The 18561-nt window shown below is 40.8% G+C and overlaps 3 protein-coding genes and 1 long non-coding RNA gene across 5 annotated transcripts in view; 2 read left to right on the top strand and 2 right to left on the bottom strand.

Moving 5' to 3' along the window:
* Positions 1–146, bottom strand: part of CARF (calcium responsive transcription factor) — a 52381-nt gene extending 52235 nt beyond the window's left edge. For both annotated transcript variants that reach the window (XM_074967957.1, XM_074967955.1), the window contains exon 1: positions 71–146. The gene's annotated coding sequence lies outside the window, so the exon portion shown is untranslated. The remainder of the gene's footprint in view (positions 1–70) is intronic.
* Positions 147–406: 260 nt separating this feature from the next.
* Positions 407–14213, top strand: WDR12 (WD repeat domain 12). Its single transcript, XM_074967952.1, has 13 exons — positions 407–784; positions 1695–1789; positions 2649–2743; positions 3840–3946; positions 5129–5244; positions 5614–5768; positions 6114–6159; positions 8066–8151; positions 8366–8506; positions 8636–8741; positions 9836–9968; positions 12148–12220; positions 13163–14213. Exons 1-13 carry the CDS (start codon positions 552–554, stop codon positions 13238–13240), a joined length of 1464 nt encoding a protein of 487 aa, XP_074824053.1. The 5' UTR covers positions 407–551; the 3' UTR covers positions 13241–14213.
* LOC141996139 (uncharacterized) lies at positions 14114–18540 on the bottom strand. The gene is made up of 3 exons (XR_012641484.1): positions 18392–18540; positions 17683–17845; positions 14114–14487 (listed from the first exon to the last, which is right to left on the bottom strand). It is a non-coding gene; the product is annotated as an uncharacterized LOC141996139 (long non-coding RNA).
* ICA1L (islet cell autoantigen 1 like) overlaps positions 18413–18561 on the top strand; it is a 60915-nt gene continuing 60766 nt past the window's right edge. Inside the window, exon 1 of the mRNA XM_074967953.1 lies at positions 18413–18548. The gene's annotated coding sequence lies outside the window, so the exon portion shown is untranslated. The remainder of the gene's footprint in view (positions 18549–18561) is intronic.

Below are 18561 nucleotides of genomic sequence, written 5' to 3'. Positions count from 1 at the left end.
CCTCGGCTGCCGCGAACCCTGCAGGGGAGTCAGGGAAGCGGAGAGAAAATTCAGAACGAGTCTACTCAACCTCGTCTTGGCTCTCGCAGACACCACCATGGAGACAGCCGTACAGCGCAGGCGCAGCAACGCACTCCTTACCGTGTGATGTGGCCCCCACACGCCACCGTACATCCCGGAAATACTGGCCCCCAAATGCCCTTACTGAAGCAAACAGGATGCACAGGGAAGAAATCGCTACCCATCTGTGAGGCGGCGCGTAGCATGTTGGGAGTTGTGGCCTCCCGCGCTATGCATGCTGGGAATTGTAGTCTCGTGACACCTTGTTGGCTGCCATTCTCAGCCTCTTGGGCCGCGCTGCATGCTGGGACTGGTAGTTTCCATGGAGCCTGCCCTAAAGAAGGTTGGGGTCCTGCATTTGCCTCACAGGCTGCAGCGTGGGTGCGTGCGCAAGTCACCCCATTCTCACCCAGCCTGGAACTGGTGGGTCGGAGCGTCCAGCACGTCTTGACGGCGGCCCTTAAGAGCAGCCCTTACTAATCGCTGGCGGAATGCTCGATCTGTGCGCCTGCTCCGGGCTGATTGACTGTGGCTCCGAGACACGTGCTCTCTCTGCTCCGCTGGCTGGGGAGGGAGAGCTCACAGCCGGGGCCAGCCTCCTGTCCTGCACCTCGCGTCAGTGTTCAGCTGGGCACAGACAGACACACACACAGCCCCGGCCCAGCCTCGCCCTCTCCGACCCAATGGCCCAGCTCCAGGCTCGGTTCTTCACCGACAACCACAAGTGAGTCTGGGGTGGCCTAACTGCCGGGGGAACGATACTGATGAGCGATGCCTGGCACTGACATCGTCCTGAGCGGTCGCACACCATGTGCAAGCCACCGCCGTGGGGGGTGGGTGGGAAGGAGAGCAGCTAGGAGAAGGGAAATTAAGGCTACTGCTACAGGGCCAAATCTTACTTGGGTGGGGGCGTGTTTTGTAGTGTTGGTTGGGGAGGATAGATTTATTTGCTTCATCTTTCCTGGCAAACAGCATTTCCCAACAAAACTCCATAAACTCCTACAAGTTAATTGAAAATGTATCTGTGAGTGCTCCTATAAAATCTGTAATCAGGATTTGCCCATTGGCCCTCATTTTGCTTCCCCTGAAGTCAGAGTCAGCCTCTGAGATTTTAGGGGGAATAGGATGAGGGCCATAAGCACTAGCAAATGTACAGTTGAACGGGGTGAGGCTTTAGCAACTCTTTTAATATTCACTCACTTTCTGTACTTTCCCAGTGCCACTGGCTTCTCTACCAGCTAGATTTTGCTTGGATCTTAGAGATTAATTTGGAGATACTATAGTGTACATTACGAGCTTCCCAAAGCTATTGTATTTGTGAATGGTAGAGAGTAGGTTTCAAAAAAGGTGAAAAAAAGTGTTCCTGGTTCTTGCTTGGCTACACACGAGTTGAACTTCAGAAAAATCTTACCAAAGGGAGCTTAAACTATACAGTATAATGAGATCAGGATGGGCAGGATTCTTGAAATAGCTGCAAATTAAGTATATGTCCATTCAAACTGCAAAGTGTTTAATCCCCTCACTTGCAAAAAGAGCTGTATAACAGACTTTTAGATACTATGCTTATTTTGTACATGTTGAGCTGTGAGTTTCAGCACTTCTCAATAAGTCAATTCCTATTTTCTTCCCTCTAGGTATGTAGTAGATGATGTTCCATTCTCTATCCCAGCAACCTCTGAAATTGCTGACCTCAGTAACATCATCAATAAATTGCTGGAAGCTAAACATGGTATGTATTTGGAAGGTGATTTACCTCATTTAGAAAAAGGAGTACTTAAAAACAAAAAAAAAACCCACATACTAAAGTATTTAGAATCTCTTCATAAATGTGTAAACTATAGGGGCTTAAAATACAAAGATCCCACTCCTGCAAAGACCTATGAACATGAGTACGTTTGTCTGGCTACATATTTAGATTGTGAGCTTTTCGGGGAAGGGACTGTTCCCGGCCCCCCATTCTATTTATACAGTACTTATCACACTGGAATCTTGATCGTCCCCTGTTGGCACTATTGCAATGCTAACAATAAAAATAATTTTGTCTAGATCATCCAACTAAAGTGAAAGAAAAAAAAAGAAATTTTAATCCAATTGACTGACTAAAACCTTGCAGTGTTATTTGAAACTCACCTGACTCTTTCCCTGGTGAACAGTCAGGGGAGGCAAGTTCCAGAGGTTGGTACCTGAATTTTGGTTAACCAACAACAGAGATGCTCAAGCAGACAGAAATGGAGGTATAATTGGGTCTCGGCCCATGTAAAACTTTAAAAGTTGTTCTTAACTTCTCAAATTGCAACCAAAATTGAAGAGGTAGTACCTTAGAAGCCTGGAGTCCTGGCTCCAGAGATGCTACTAATAGAAACTTAGGTGCTGTTTTCTCCAAGGCATCCTTTGGGTCAAGATCTGCCCTCACTTAAACCTGTGTAATCCCTTGTAGATCATGGGGTTGCACAGTTGTAACTGGGAGAAGAAGGTGGCCCTTCAATTTATTTGAACTAAATTTAGTTTCATTCCCTAAAAATTGCTCTTTTTTCTGGATTGTATAAGTTAAGTCTTGAAATTTAAACATTGTTTCTTGTTTGTCTTAGAGGACCACAAATATGTGGAGTTTGATTTCCTTGTCAAGGGCCAGTTCTTGCGTATGTCACTGGTCAAACACATGGATGCGGAAAACATCTCAACAGTAAGTCATACGCACTTTCTGTGGACCACACTGTAGGATGATGGGATTTAAAGATCCCGACCTAGACCATTTAATTAGATACAGATTTTAAGTTTGATCTGGTTTACAGTTCTGATTAAGAAAGTTCTCCATATTGTGAATATTCCATGTATTTTTCTTCCTTAGCATTCCTTCGCCTTTCTGATGAAGCCCAGATAATTTCCCTTATTTTCCTCTGAAGACCCTGCATTATTCTTTTGCCCATGGAGGATTCACCAAGACTTGCTTTGGAGCCTGAAATTGCTCCTAATGACTAGAGTTTTCTATTGAGCAACCTGAGACACTTCCTTCTCCTGTTGTCTGGTTTCATATGGTTCTGGAGGGAGACTGGTCCCATTTTGGTCACCATCAGTGTACTTTTGTCTCCTGCTCTACTAGTCTGTAGCCAGTGGCACTATGTGGGTCAAATGATCTGAAGTAGCACAGACACTCCACTACTAAGCACGATAAGCATAGTGGGGAAAACCTAGAAAAGAAAAGGAACAACATTGTCTTACTGTGGAAATCATTTGCAGCTACTTTTAAACACTGCATTAGTAGTAATTTGGTAAGCCAATAGTTAGCATTGATCTGTAGTGATGTACTTGTACTTAAGGTATCACTCATTCTCTAAGAGCCCAATCCTGCAAACACTTAAGCATGTGTGTGACTTTAATCATATGAGTAGGCCCATTGACTTCACTAGGACTGCTCACCTAAGTAAAATTACACACATTCTTAAGTGTTTGCAGCATTGGGCCCTTAATTTTGAATCTTTGTGCTGGGCCCTGATGCATTGCTACCATCTGCCTTCTGTTCAGTTATGCATATGCTTGCCTGCCAAGGAGTTAGGGCAACCTGAATCCCCATTTGCAGTAGCAGCTCAATCTCTGAGGCAGAGTAGAGCACACACAGTCGCGTGGAAGGGAGGGGACTGTGGCTTGTATAGTTGATATCTTTGTCTTTCCAATTGATACCACTGCTTGGAGTGGTTGGGAACTACTGTACTAGATCATTGTGATTGTTTATTTAAAAAGAAAAAGTACACCGACTGGCTTCTTGTCTTTTGAGAGTTCAGGAGGAAGTGGTGGAAATAGAATATGTGGAGAAGTATACAGCACCTCAACCCGAAGAATGCATGTTCCATGACGACTGGATCAGTTGTGTTGAAGCTACAGAAGAATGGTATCACAGACCCACTTGAGCCAGTCTTAAGTTTCCATCTTGGTTTCTCCCACTGTCTGTAGCTGATTCCATAGTTTTTTATTGGTACTTCTCTTTAACATAGTTTTCTTCCCATTCCATATTTCTCTTTTCTTTTAAATGATTTTTCTACCTTTTTAAATCAATTGTTTATATGCAGGCCATATGCTTGGGAAAGTAGCTGAAGTTTGAGCTCCTCCATGCTACCTTGACAGTAACTTTAACGCAAGTAGGAAGGTACCATGCATAGGAGTATGAGATTTGCTCTTGGTATGAGTTAATACAGGGGTTCTCAAACTGGGGGTTGGGACTCCTCAAGGGGTTGTGAGGTTATTACAGCGGGGGTTGCGAGCTGTCAGCCTCTATCCCAAACCCCGCTTTGCCTCCAGCATTTATAATGGTGTTAAATATATAAAAAAGTGTTTTTAATATATAAGGGGGATCAGAGGCTTGCTGTGTGAAAGGGGTCACCAGTACAAAAGTCTGAGAACCTGTGAGTTAATATCTTCAGTGCTACTCATGAGTTCTATCTCCCTGAATAAAACAATAACATCCTGCCGTCTTTTTACATTTATTTCTAACATTTCAACATTTAATACTTCAAATATTAATTCTAAGTTATTACTATAGTTTCAAAACCCTTATTTGGAGTGCTTTAAAGAAGTGTTGACCACACTACTTGTCTTTTTCTACCGCAGTAGAACCTCAGAGTTACGAACACCTCAGGAATGGCAATTGTTCGTAACTCTGAACAAAACATTATGGTTGTTCTTTCAAAAGTTTACAACTGAACGTTGACTACAGCTCTGAAACTTTACTATGAAGAAGAAAAATTATACTTTTTTTTTTTTTTTTTTAGTAATTTACGTTTAATAGTACTGTAGTGTATTTGCTTTATTTCCCCCATCTCTGCTGCTGCCTGATTGCGTACTTCCGGTTCTGAATGGAGTGTGTGGTTGATTGGTCAGTTCGTAACTCTGAGGTTCATAACTCTGAGGTTCTACTATAGATATTTCCAGAGCTGTTGTTCACTATTGATTATACTGACACTCCCCCATTTATTAATGGATTGAAAATACTAATATTCTCTAAGTTCCTCATTGAAAAGATCTCCCATGATGCACCATTGGCTTTAAAGAATGTTTTAATATCTGTATCCCCTAGGATCTTGACGGGCTCTTATGATCAGACTTCTCGAATCTGGTCTTTAGAAGGAAAATCCATCATGACAATTGCTGGGCACACAGAGGTGGTGAAAGATGTGACATGGGTGAAAAAAGGTCAGTACACCTTATACTGGTTGGGAGTGGGGCTACAGCAATTTACTGAAAAACATACAGGTTCAATTGCCAACCTAAATGTTACAGCTATTGTGAGCACCGCTTGTCATATTAAAAATGAAAGAATTCAATAAAATCCCTCAATACTTTTTAAACAAACTCCAGTATTTTCTAATAACTATTTACATATTCTAAGTTAATCTTCATTAGTATTTGTACATTTAAATTTGTGATATTTACATGAATCTCTTAATTTGTATTGGGTCACTGTGTAATTTTTTAAAATTTTAATCTTGCTTCCTCTAAACGGATTTTTTAGAAAGACTTCATTAATTGGATTTGTATGTTGGCACTTTCTTCCTTCCTTAGATAGTTTGTCATGCCTGCTACTCAGTGCCTCTCTGGATCAGACTATCCTGCTGTGGGAGTGGAATGTAGAGAGGAACAAAGTGAAAGCCCTTCACTGCTGTAGAGGACATGCTGGAAGTGTGGACTCTATAGCAGTCGACTGCACAAGAACTAAAGTGAGTTACTTGCAGAAGGAGGTCTGTGTTGAGCTAGTGAGTTGTGGATTCTGTGTTGCTTGTTTATGTTTAAAAGTCACATTTTTGTCCTCCGCATGAGAACTGGTCATATGTTAAGTGTGTACAATTTGTATAAACCTATGTATTAATTGGTGATAGCCTTGCATTTGATGTAATGGAAATGATGTGCTGTATTGAAAAGAAAAGATGCATAAAACCCTTAATATTGCACAAAAAGCTGAAGATGATTTTGGTAGCATTGAGCAGAAAGATGACTTTCTGTGGCTTATGTGAACTAGTTGGATTTTACATAATCTTTTTAATAAAGAGTTTCTGTTTATCTAGTTCTGCAGTGGATCTTGGGATAAGATGTTAAAGATCTGGTCTGCAGGTAAGATGAATATTTTATGAATACTTTGCCTGGGATTTTTGGGTCTAATTTAGAGTTTTAAAATGTAATTATCTTCAATGACAAACTTCTGAATAGATTTTATTTTAAATGGGTATTATGTCTTAATTTTTCACTTTTGAAGTTTTTATTTATGTATATAGTTATTCAGTTACACCAGAAACTCTTACTTTGAAATGTTACCGCTTTTATACATTTTCCATTTCTGAGAATAAAATTTATGTTCCTGTCAGGGTTTTTTTCCCTTAAATATAGTTGCCTCTCAGAGTTGTTTGGAGGATTAAGTAGTATCTGTAAAATGCTATTAAGGTCTAGAGCCCTATATGAAAGCTAAGGCAAACACTTAAACATTATACATAACTTTACTATCATGAGTATGAGTGGTCCCATTGAAATCTCTGAGGCGATTCATGGTAGCAAAGTTAAGCATGCGCATAAACCTTTTTTATTCTTTGTCACTGTAGTGGTAAGTGGCCATCCCTCCCCATCAGTCTTGGGGTGGGGGGCTCACTACACTGTGCCTATAAATGCAATGCTCAATAGGGGAATGAGCAGTCTCAGGGGCTCTGGCCCTCTGGGCAGGGCAGAGCAACAAGCAGTCTCAAGCCATCCAGCCTCAGGTGGGGAGGCTACCAACTCCAGGGGAGGGCTGGTAGCAGGGGGTAGGGAGGTCCAGACCCACCCTACTCCACCGGGTCCTAGCCATGGGCCCTGGCTAGCAGAACCCATCACCACTGGGTCAGCAGGGATCCCACTGAAACACACGGACCTAGACTCTGGCAACCAAACCGGACTAATGTCTAGTGCCCCAGGGCTACTTCCTGCTACCCCTCTGGGGTTGTACCTCCATCTCCTAAGGTTCCTCCTTTCCCCAGTTTCAGTGGCAGTCCCAACACCCCTTCAGGATCCTCGCCATTGTAGAGCTCTGGCTCGGCAGCAGGTCCAACTGAGCTGCAGGGCCTGCCTTTTAAACTTCCTGTCCCACCCTTCTGCTTTTGGGGGGGCATGGCTTGCCTGGATCCACCCGCCGGGTGTGGGGAGTGGTCCCTCCCCATCAGTCTCAGAGGGAGGCAACATCTCCTCACTATTGTCATTTATTATGGTGAAACAGTAACTGCACCAAGATTGTGTTAGACAGTTCAGTTTTAACAATTTAACTTCTGTTTTTTCTGCGATAATTGACACTGTCTTACTTAAAACAGATTAAAGCCCCCAATCTGCACTGACATAATGCGGCAGACCTCTGCACAGATGTAATTACAAGGTCATGACGTAAACTTAACTTAAACACTTAGATTTCAGGTATAGCTGCCAACTGGGTGTCTTTTTTCCAAATAGTATGTACTGATTTTAGCGTTCAATAGGCTCGTACAGTTTGTAGTTTTTAATATGGACACTAAGAAGTTGTGGACTCTTTTCCTAATCTTCTTTCATAGACATTGTGATTTGAGGGACAATAAATTGACTAAACTGATCCTGACCTGGTGACATAAAATAACCATACAGTCCTTCGCTAGCCAGTTGGATGCCTCCTTTCAAAATGCCCATTTATGTTTATATATAAATAAATGTGTAAATTAAAATATAGAGTGACTGTGTACAGAATATAGGATGGAATTATTGTGTTTTTTTTCCATGAAGGAAGGATGGTCTTGTAGATGAGGAATTCATCTGGGATGTAGAAGATCTGAGTTAATTTCTTTGTGCCTAAATTCCTCAGCTGTAAAATGGGAATAATAATACTGATCTAATTGACAAGAGGGTTGAGGATTAAATGTATGTTTGGCAGGCAATTGGATACTATGGTGATGGGGGGCCCATGTAAATATTTAGCAGGGAATGTACTTCAAACACTTCTAAATCAAGCTTGACTTTCTTTCCATCATAGTGCCTACAGATGAAGAGGATGAAATAGAGGAAGATGCAAACAGACCAAGGAAGAAGCAGAAAATTGAACAGCTTGGACTAACCAGAGTAAGAAGTGGTCAGGATTTATGTAGAACCTCAACTGAAAAGCATGGAAATGGAAAATATTTTCCCTTTTTGATAAATGTGTGTAGGGGGACATTTCTGATGAAATATCTGAAAATTAATCTACATACAAACATATTTGTTTGGTGAAATTATGTTTTTTCTACCATAACTAATCCACTATTTTTCTGATCTTAATATTTTATTTAATTTCTAGACTCCCATTGCAACTCTTTCTGGCCATACTGAAGCCATCTCCTCTGTGCTATGGTCAGATGCTGAAGAAATTTGTAGTGCATCATGGGATCACACAATTAGAATATGGGATGTGGAAACAGGAGGTCTCAAATCAACTTTGGTGAGATTTCTTTATATGTTATATGTTAAAACTTTTCACCAAATTCCTCACTTGTGTAACTCCAGTTCAGTTTGAATTTAGAATTTGTACAAGAGTCGCTCCTACCTTATGACTTATTTTCTTATGCAGACCGGAAACAAAGTGTTTAATTCTATCTCCTACTCACCACTGTGTCGACGTCTAGCATCTGGGAGTACTGACAGACACATTAGATTATGGGATCCCCGCACTAAAGGTGAGCAAAAGTGAATGTGTGGGTAACACAAATGACTTTTCAAATTCATAACGTGTGTTGAGAGAAGGGAGTACATCTTAACACACTTCATGAGATGCACACACAAACTTTGGTATTTGTCTGTAACAGTGTTTCCTAACCGGGGAGCTAGACCATTTTAGCCAAAAATTAACAGGAACAGTGGGGACAGGGAAAGCTGTATGAACCCAGATCCTTTCCACATTCCATTGCAAAAATGCTCCCATGACTGTAAAGTGATGAGAAGCTACCCTCATTCCCTGCCTGCTCTCTGGGTGAGCCTTGTTTCAGCTGACCACAGCAGTAGCTAATTTAATTGGCTATTATAAGTACTATTGCTTTTTGAGGCATGACTTTTTCATTCTTAATAACTTTCATTCTTTAGATAGTAACTTGGAAAACAAATCAAATTCTTCTCTTTTAAAGACATTTCTTTTTTAGTAAATTTTGAAAGCTGCCCTGCTAACAGCCTTGAAATCTAAAGTCACTATTTATCAGTGGGTTAAATGTTACTGTTTTGCCAGGGTGCCTAAACCCTGAATAGGGGAGACCATCCGTAGAAGTGAAAAAATAGCTGATTACATGTCTGATCAATCTTTGGGCTCCTTACAAGTCTGACATGGCTGCCAATCATCGCAGTTCGTAATCTAGACTGAGACTACCACACATCATAAGCCAGACAGTAATGTCTTTTTAGCCACTACAAACCAGGGCAGATTTGAACCAATAATCTAGAGATAAAAGGCTCCATATCCCATTACTGATCGCTAGAGCTATTCAGTCATCTTCATCAAAGAAACTCTTTCAACAGTGGAAAGTGTGCCTCTTTGGTAACAAGAAGGTGGTTAGATTTTTGTCCTTTCTACAGGAGCTTGTGTGCGTGCGTGTGTGTGTTTTAACCTCTCATGCTGTTTGAAGCAATATTATGACATGATGAGCAGGAAGAACTACCCGGCCCCCACATATGTTAATCTTGACTGCTTCTCATATAGTGGTGGATTTTATAAATATCTTTAAACTGACCTGTATACATTTCTGTAAATTGGGGTGGTGGGTTTTTATTTTCTCTGTCCCAGATGGTTCCTTGGTACTCCTCTCTTTGACCTCTCACACTGGCTGGGTGACGTCTGTGAAGTGGTCCCCCACACACGAGCAACAGCTAATCTCAGGTTCTCTAGACAACTTTGTCAAGATTTGGGACACAAGGAGGTAAATGCCATTCTTTAATATTCAAAGGTAGCACTTAGAGTTTCATATAGCCTTGTGACACAGCAAAAGCATATGGGGAAGTTAAATGGAGACTGCAGCTAAATTTCTGAAATCCCTATGGAGATTAGAGACACCTAATAAAAGAGTGAGAAATGCACTTGCCTTTTGCCAGCAGCTCTGTGGCTTGACATTGAAATCAATTGCATTGACCTTCCCACCCAGGATTTCTGTGGCAATACTGCATTGAGTGAGATGACGTGGAAAGAGGTTTCATTTGTAATCTTGCTAGTGGGTTAATTTAAAAAAAAAACTAAACTTAGTTATGCTAGCAAGATTTTTAGGAGTATCTGTCTTCCGGAAGGAGCCTAATATGTGTAGTTTTATTTGCTCCCCATTGTGGACATTTCATAACACACAGCTGCAAGGAAAGTAATAGTTTGTGTCTGAAACAGATACTTGCAAAAGCAAGAGGTCTAGGTCAGTGGTTCTCAACCAGGGGTACATGTACCACTGGGGATACGCAGAGGTCTTCCAGGAGGTACATCAACTCTAGATAGTTGCCTAGTTTTACAACAGGCTACATAAAAAGCATTAGCAATGTTAGAACAAACTAAAACTTCATACAGACAATGACTTGTTTATACTGCTCCATATACTATACACTGAAATGTAAGTATAATATTTTATATTCCAATCAATTTATTTTATAATTTTATGATAAAAATGAGAAAGTAAGAAGTTTTTCAGTAATAGTGTGCTGTGACACTTGTATTTTTCTGTCTGATTTTGTTTGCAAGTAGTTTAAGTGAGGTGAAACTTGAGGGTACCCAAGACAAATCAGACTTCCTGAAAGGGTTACACTAGTCTGGAACGGTTGAGAGCCACTGGTCTAAGTCAAACAACATCTGACTTGAAAGGGGTAATTGGTCTAGTGTTTGATTGCATAATCAATCATAATCAATTTATAATAAGCTGTATACCTAGTAATCTCATTAAACAAGTTGCAGGCAGGTGAAAAACTATTTTTGATTTTTTCCTATGCTGAACATGGCAGGAGTAGAGATCAAAACTCATGTGAGCTTCTTGGGGAGGTGTCTTGGACTTCATAGACTTGTGGATATCTGATGTTTGTGTTACCATGCACACCTTCACAACAACAGGTCCCACAAGACTTCCCAAACACAAAAATGGTGCCCTACTCACCAGTAGCCATCTGGGGTAGTCAGCTGCCACAGAGGAGTCACCATTCTTTTCCACACTGAACGGAGCTTTCATCCTGTTGCGTTGGTGCTGCAGTGTTAAGGCTAGCTCACCACAGAAGTACAGTGAATTGTTTCCTCCATTCTGAGTTATGCACCTACTGTTCCTGATGCCACACCTTGAACAACTTTCTCTCACCAGTCCATGGCCCTGGTCAGGATCCAAAAATTGCATTCCCTGAGTGAATATAATCCTCAGATACTGCATAAAAGCTAGCTACTCCAGGGTGGGGGCACCAAACGTTTTGTCAGTAGCTACTGGACTCTGATTCTGTTGCTTTGGAGGTGCTCTCAGAACATTCTCCATGGCCTTGCCTCAGATGCTTTGCAACTGCTCTTCAATAGCCTCATCAGAATCCTTTCTTATCGAGTAAGAAACGAGAGCTAAGTGTTCACCTCTGGTTTTCATTTTGTGAAAAGAAGTAGGAAAGGGCACCGTTACCCAAAGCCTTATGGGAGCTTGACCTTTTATTCCACAATTCCTCTGGGCTCCCAGAAGGCCCTTCAAAATTTCCAACAAGGCACTGCTCCAGAGTATACCCAAAAGGCAGCGCAATTTTCTAATGGTGTAAAATAGTCCAAGTGTGCATGTGGGGCAAAAGAGCATGTCTTGTGTAGACATCCTGCACCACTGATGCTATCTGACTGGTCTAGTTACCAATTATCCACTTACCTAATGTAGACACAATCGTACAGAAATACATGCTAGAATCAGGAACAGCTGCTGTCTGAATTCAGTGGTTGGGAAGACCAGCAGATGGCTTAATTCTGTTCTCCCCCAAGAAATATAGTGGTAGAAGTATGGTTTTTAAATGTTACAAGATTATAGTGTGCTCAAACCCAGAATTTCTAGGAGCAAAAACTTTGTATATAATTTTACCTAATTTATGATTTATGACTCTAAATGTCTATCTTATCAGTTGCAAGGCTCCTCTCTATGATTTGGCTGCTCATGAAGACAAGGTTTTGTGTGTGGAATGGACAGAAGCAGGGGTAAGAACTTGAGGAACAGGATTTTATTCCTTAAATGTGTGTGTTTTGGATGGGAAAGGGGCTGATAATGGTATGATTGATGTTTAATTCTAAACTAGAGAACAACAATGAGCTTTTTACTATTGGATATCTCCTATTGGTGTGCGTGGATCGTATTCTCCCTTTTGCTTATATGTCATGGAGGAGACTAGAAGGCCTTAATTGTAGAGTGATGAGTTAGGGTGGACTCTCTATAGGGGAAAAGTGGTTATTTGGTATCACCACCAGATGGCCGCCCCCTCCTATCCATGGGGATTATAGGAAAGCTCTGCACCATAACATTAGGGGGACAAAATCAAGGAAGGGTGGAAGTCAGAACAGCCACTCAAGGTGGCATGTTTCTTTCTCTGGACATGGGAACTTATGATGAAAATTACTCCTGTGCTCCTCTAAGCAGCATTTTCTCCTCTGTGGCATTAGACTATGGAGGTAGCATGCACAGGCAGCTGGACCTGGCAAAGGTGTGCTGCCACTTCTTTGTGGTGTGGGCAGGAGCATGATGTTTACCTTGGGGCCCAGCTGCATGTATCTAAGCACAGCATAGGTTTTGGAGACCCCAACTCCACAGTCCCAGGGGCCCTACCTCTTAGACTAAGATGTGGCAGAGCAGTGAAAGCCTTATACATTTTCACGTAAGCTTTACCTTTCCCTAAGTGGTTTTAGTAGGAGGGTAAGATATAAGGCTGTATTATTTCTGAATTTGAACCAATTAAAACAGACTACAGGGTTCACATCACCATTGTTTAACTCCTGTTATTTAGCTCTTCAGAGGAAAAACAGAATCAGACTGCTGAGGAATAATTTTAAATATTTATTCAGCTCATAGGTGTTGCCCAGGGACAAAAACTGTGTGGATATTTACTTGGTTTGACAATGGGTACAACTTGTTTTTCCCCATTACAGTTGCTGTTGAGTGGAGGGGCAGACAACAAGCTGTATGCCTATAGATATTCAGCAACAACCTCTGATGTTGGAGCATGAAAATGAATGGCAAGAAGTAGCCCTAACCTGTTGGAAATTTCTAGATAACCTACAGTCCAGCATCTGAAGAAAGCTGCCTCCTAGAAAAACTGTCTACTTCTATTTTGTAGCGGAGAGCAGCCATTTCTGGTTTTTGTATTATAGCAACATGTATATGTATTTATAACAGAAAGACAGAACCACCAAGGAACCTCATCCTTATCTGGTCTGATATTGAAATCAAATGTTTGTCCCCTTTTCTCTCATAAGGACTATATAAAGAACATTGGAGTTTATTAAAAGTAAAGTGTTACTGAGATTGCTAGACAAATTACTCACTAGACTAAATTAATTTGTATTCACATTCTTTTTTTATAAAACTTTTATCTAAAGTTCAGTATATTATGGTCTGAACTCAAGTAGGTACTTGAGTTCCACAATTTCCAGTTGCTTCAGTGGGGGCTGGAGGTGCTTATTAGCTCAAGATTCACCCCCTGAACAATGTCTGATCCTGCTTCCACTGGAATTAGGATAAGGTCCTTAATAGGGTTGTGATGCAAATTAAGTCACCCTTATAGTTTCAAGGTGCTCTCTATTGATTTTATTGGCAAAGGGAATACTTTGGTTCCTGTCATTCATAAAGTTAAGGTGGTGTAAATGTACATTTTAAAAAAAATTACTGGCTGATATTGGAAAAAAATAGTCAATTCATTAGCCAGATTAACATACTATACAGTAATACATTAATGGAATATCCAACTGCTAGGGAAACCCTTATTGTGCAGTATAGGGTGCCCAGTCCAAACTGAAGCTCTACGTACCAGTTGGCAAAAAGACTGCAGACAAAGCAACGTTTTATCAGATCCATTTATTGTAACTGTCTGTTCTTAGCTGGATGCCCCAAGGAGTTGTGTATATGACTTTTTTTTCCTCTTACCCTCCCCCACATGAAATTAGTAAATCATCTTAATCTGGTGTCCTCTGAGTAATATTTCCTATAAAATAATAAGCGTTCAACACGTGTGGGAGTTGCCTGAGAATCTCAGTACTAGAACACATTCTTCTGTAACAGAGAGTAAAGTGCTCAGATCTCTCTCTCTCTCTCTCTCTCTCTTGGTATATTTTCACATCAGCACATAACTTGCATCGGGGAATTTTCTTTTCAATTTAGTAGAAGCAATCTGTGCATTTAGCTGGGTTGAGGATGTGGCATTTAATGCACAATCAGCTTTATTTTAGAGGATGTAGATCAACAATTCACCTGTTTTCTGGGGGGAGGAAAATACAGAAATTTTACAAGGCTTCAATCTTGCAACAAACTAGTTAGACATTCATGTGGGCTCACTTCCTCCCCTGATGGTACTGTTTTCATTACAAGCGCTAGTGGAAGAGCTCTGCCCCATTAAATAGTATACAAATAGTTTTGGGTATCAAAGGAACTAATCATTCCTACACTACACATTCTTGTTATAAACCAACCCCAAACATTTAAAGCCTGAGTTTTTGCATTTTTTAAAAATGATATAGGTCTTGGTTTTCAATAAGATTAATATTTTTACAACATAGTTAAGTCACAGGCTAAGAATAGAGGTCCCCATATCATTCTTCATTGAGGACTGAAAAAATCTGACTTTGCCTGTGCTGCAGGTGGTACCCATGTAAAGAAAGACTTTAGATTTGTTCCAAGATTCTCTTACAGCAATTAAAGATGTTAAAGTAATTGAAGCAAAAACCATTTATGAATTATTAAAAGGGGCTGAAAGGGGATAGAATTTAGCTCTGTGGGTTTAAATTATTTTTTTTAAAGAATGTAAAAATGTGGTATTTTTGTGCTTAGACATGTAATCCTTTAGCAAAACTGATTTAAAGAGGGGGGTCTTGACTGAATAAAGACTGACAGAATGGCCTTTTAGTTGATGGAGGGGGTTCAGAGATCAGTTTGCTCTCCGTATCCTTTTAGAGTATCCCATTTCTAGGTTTGTAATTTACATTCTTGCCTAGTCTTTATAAAAGTAACTGAGGGAAAAATTCTATTTTCTGATTTATTTTTAACTTGGAAGAAAAAAAAGGTCCGTGGTTTGAATGTATAGTGACATGGACATCTAAACATGCATTCTGATATGAATGATTAGAAGTAAATAATGTTCCAAAGGTTAAAATATACATTTTAATTGTATAGGAAAAAAAAATCTCACGAACACAATCATTTGAGCTGTTACTGTGTTGTAATCAAAGATACTGCTGCTTAGCTGTGTTCTCCACCAACAGCCAATTAAAAAAGTGGATACATCAGTCAGTGAGTATTATTTCTCTGAATTACCAGTGTGTGAATGACCTATAGTTCTAGTTTCCACTTATTTTTGTAGCTTTGACAGACAAAATAAGTACAGGTTATACACAAGGGTTCTTTTACGATTAATGGAGGCACATAAATAATCTTGCCTTCCTTCCCTCTCCACCCCCCATCACATCCCCTGAGCGAATTCATTTTAACACTCAGTCTCATAGGCCTGGGCACCTTTCTAATTGTTTCTGCTGTTGAATTTTCCCTTTAATACCAGAACTCAGAGTGAGCTGCTGATACACCACTTTTGTATCCTTTTCTAGTGTTCCCTGTTGCCAAACTTGTCCTCTGTTCTGAACACAGTATGAGGCTATTGTAAATACATCTTCAGAATTCTGCTCTGCCTACACATTTTCCCTGGGAGAAGGTATCAATGCTGATGTTTAAAGAAACAAACTAAAAGAAATCCAACATCAGTACTGGTAGAACCATATCCATAATTGCAAGCTCTGCATTCTTCCAGCATAAGAGAATTGTGACATGTTTCAGGCAATGAGTCAAAATCTTGTGTCTGCTACAGTTGCATCACTGGAGTGACCAGCTGAAGTTTTAAGTAATTATCAAATAGTGTACCAATCAAAAAATGCCCACTTGAAATGACAGTATTATGATCCATTGTGTTTAGTGTAAGTGGTCACCTTCGGATTACACTCGGGTTGTAGTTCAAAAGGTTCAGGGTTGGTTTTTTTTAATTTAGAAAAGCACTATAACTTGCCCAATGTTATAAAATGATACTGATGTAATCCTGCAACATCTGGTATCTCCCCTGCTCTCTACTCAGTTTACATTCAGAGTCTAGCTAGAGATTAAGGGAAATTGTTTAACTGGCCTTGAAAATGTTTTATAGATTCTGTTAAGGTCCTATGCTCTAATTTACAAAGATCTTTATGAAGCAGTTTTTCCAAGAGTATGTGTGTTTACCTCTTTCATCATACCAAATTGAATGGTCAGTTTGAGCTGGTTTTAAAATAGGGAACAAATAGTGAATGAATTCTTGGAACACAATGAAAATTCTCTGGAACCAAGGATGCTTGAGTATCCCAGCTGAAGATGATTCTACTTCTTACAAATATATTTTTGTATATTTTTCTTGTACAATTTTATGTGTCCTAACTACACAAGTAGACCAAGGAACTATATAAATAGACTGGGAAATAGTTTGTTTCTTTAACAACGAGGTGAATGACAAGTGATCATATTGCAGCATTTACTCATTTTTGCCTGAGTGAGGACTATAGGATTTGCAATTAAAAGTGCCTTTTAACTTTTGGATAGGAAAAAAGTGCCATGTCAAATTTTTACTTTGTTCCTGTTTTAAGTTAAAAATGATTTTCTTTCTTCTATACCTAGTCTAATCCATAGCCTGTTTGTGAATTTCTTTTTTGAAGTTGGCATTAAAAAAAAAGGAGAATTCTAGTGCTGGTTTCCTTTTAAGGCCTGATCCTGCAAATTATTGTACATAAGCACAGGGTCTGGCCATGGAAACTTGCAGGATTGGGGCTGTAGTGTGGAATAAATCAATAGTTTGAGAATACTGGACTGGATTTATGACAATTCCATAAAGATATTCAACTATGTTTCACTGCTGTGAGGACAGAATTGTATAGCTCACTATTTTTTCACAAGTCTTGCTCTAAGAATCACAATTTTGGTCAATTTCTTAATTAACTGAAAAAGTCTTCAAAATTGTTTTTCATTTTTCTTATACATTTAGTTACATTGAAAACTTTAAGCAGTTAGCAAAGGTTTGCTAGCAGAAGCTGTCTCTTAGTATACATCAAATAATATTGTACTGGAAAGTATAGAGCAATATTTTAAAGTGGTCATTTAAAACAAGAGGCTGCCTACTTCGTTTTTGGCATAGAGCAATACTTAAGTTTTGTGTTCATTGTTTTTTTTCCACTTGACTTTCCTCGTTTCTCGTTATGCCTCAGAGGTACATCTTTCACTCAGGAAGATTTTTGTTGAATGCGAGGAGAAGAACAGCAGGATGTCTCCCTCCCCCCCTCCCCATTTTAACCGTCATGTTTTCAGAGCTCCCTTAACTGGAACACAAATATTTGGGGGAATATGTGAAATTTTAAATGTCACTGGAATACACAGTGCATACACCTATTACCTTTGGAACTGGTCACCATCTTCAGAATTAAACAGGGCCATAAGTACTCCATAGGATTTGGAATGACAGTGAAGATGACTTTCTCAAACCAAAATTAATTCCAGGTTAGCTTTCCATCAGGCATCTCTGCTCGGGCCTGTGCTATTAGCTCTCACTTTTATGCCTATATAGGAGACAAGGAGAAAACTTATATCTTATCCTTCCCCGTCCTTATGGTTGGTTGACACGATTAGGCAATGCCATGTCTCGTCTAGAGTGGAAGCTTCAAAGGGCAGAGCCCTTGTCGTCTTACTTGCCTGTAAAGCAAACAACCACCACCAGACGAGAACATGACAACATTAACTTCAACTAAGGCGAGATTAAATATCTGCGGGCACGTGTACCCTTTCCCCCCACAGTAGGTCACACACCCATTCTATATACAGCTGGTACCACTGAAATGCAGCCACCTCTGGGTGTCAGGGCAGCAGCCAGACAGCACAGTGGGGGCGGGTGCCCGAGGAATGGGATGCGGGGCCTGCTGGCGCCGACGGGCGGAACCAGGTGCTCTTCAGGTTGGGGTCACGCATGCCCCCAGTTCCCCACCAGTCCGTGTCAGTCAGGCGGGGCGGGAGTACAATGGCCCCTCCCTCCCCTCCGCCACCTGACCTGCTCCGCCGTGACAGACAGTCCCGACCGGTCTCGAGTGCTCGGAGGCGGGGCGGCCCACCTGGTCCCAGGGAGGCTCCGGCACTCAGTTCAGGGCGGCCTGCAGCTCCCTATTACGCTGGGTGGGGGGGCCAACGGGCCGGAACCGTCAGCGGCCCCGGCTGCTTCGGGGATCGCCTCTGGGACTCCTGTCACCGGCCCCCGCAGGCTGCATGGCGGTGAGTGACTGTC

The sequence above is a fragment of the Natator depressus genome, chromosome 11, assembly GCF_965152275.1.
Source record: "Natator depressus isolate rNatDep1 chromosome 11, rNatDep2.hap1, whole genome shotgun sequence".
In the NCBI taxonomy this organism is placed as follows: Eukaryota; Metazoa; Chordata; order Testudines; family Cheloniidae; genus Natator; species Natator depressus.
This window is presented reverse-complemented; position numbering and strand designations above follow the sequence as displayed.

Excerpts from the sequence above, each read along its gene's own strand:
- WDR12 (XM_074967952.1), top strand. The coding sequence starts at position 552 with ATGCTCGATCTGTGCGCCTGCTCCGGGCTGATTGACTGTGGCTCCGAG. Across the intron at positions 5,245-5,613 it reads TGTGACATGGGTGAAAAAAG|ATAGTTTGTCATGCCTGCTA; the intron begins GTCAGTACACCT and ends TTCCTTCCTTAG. Across the intron at positions 6,160-8,065 it reads GTTAAAGATCTGGTCTGCAG|TGCCTACAGATGAAGAGGAT; the intron begins GTAAGATGAATA and ends TTTCCATCATAG.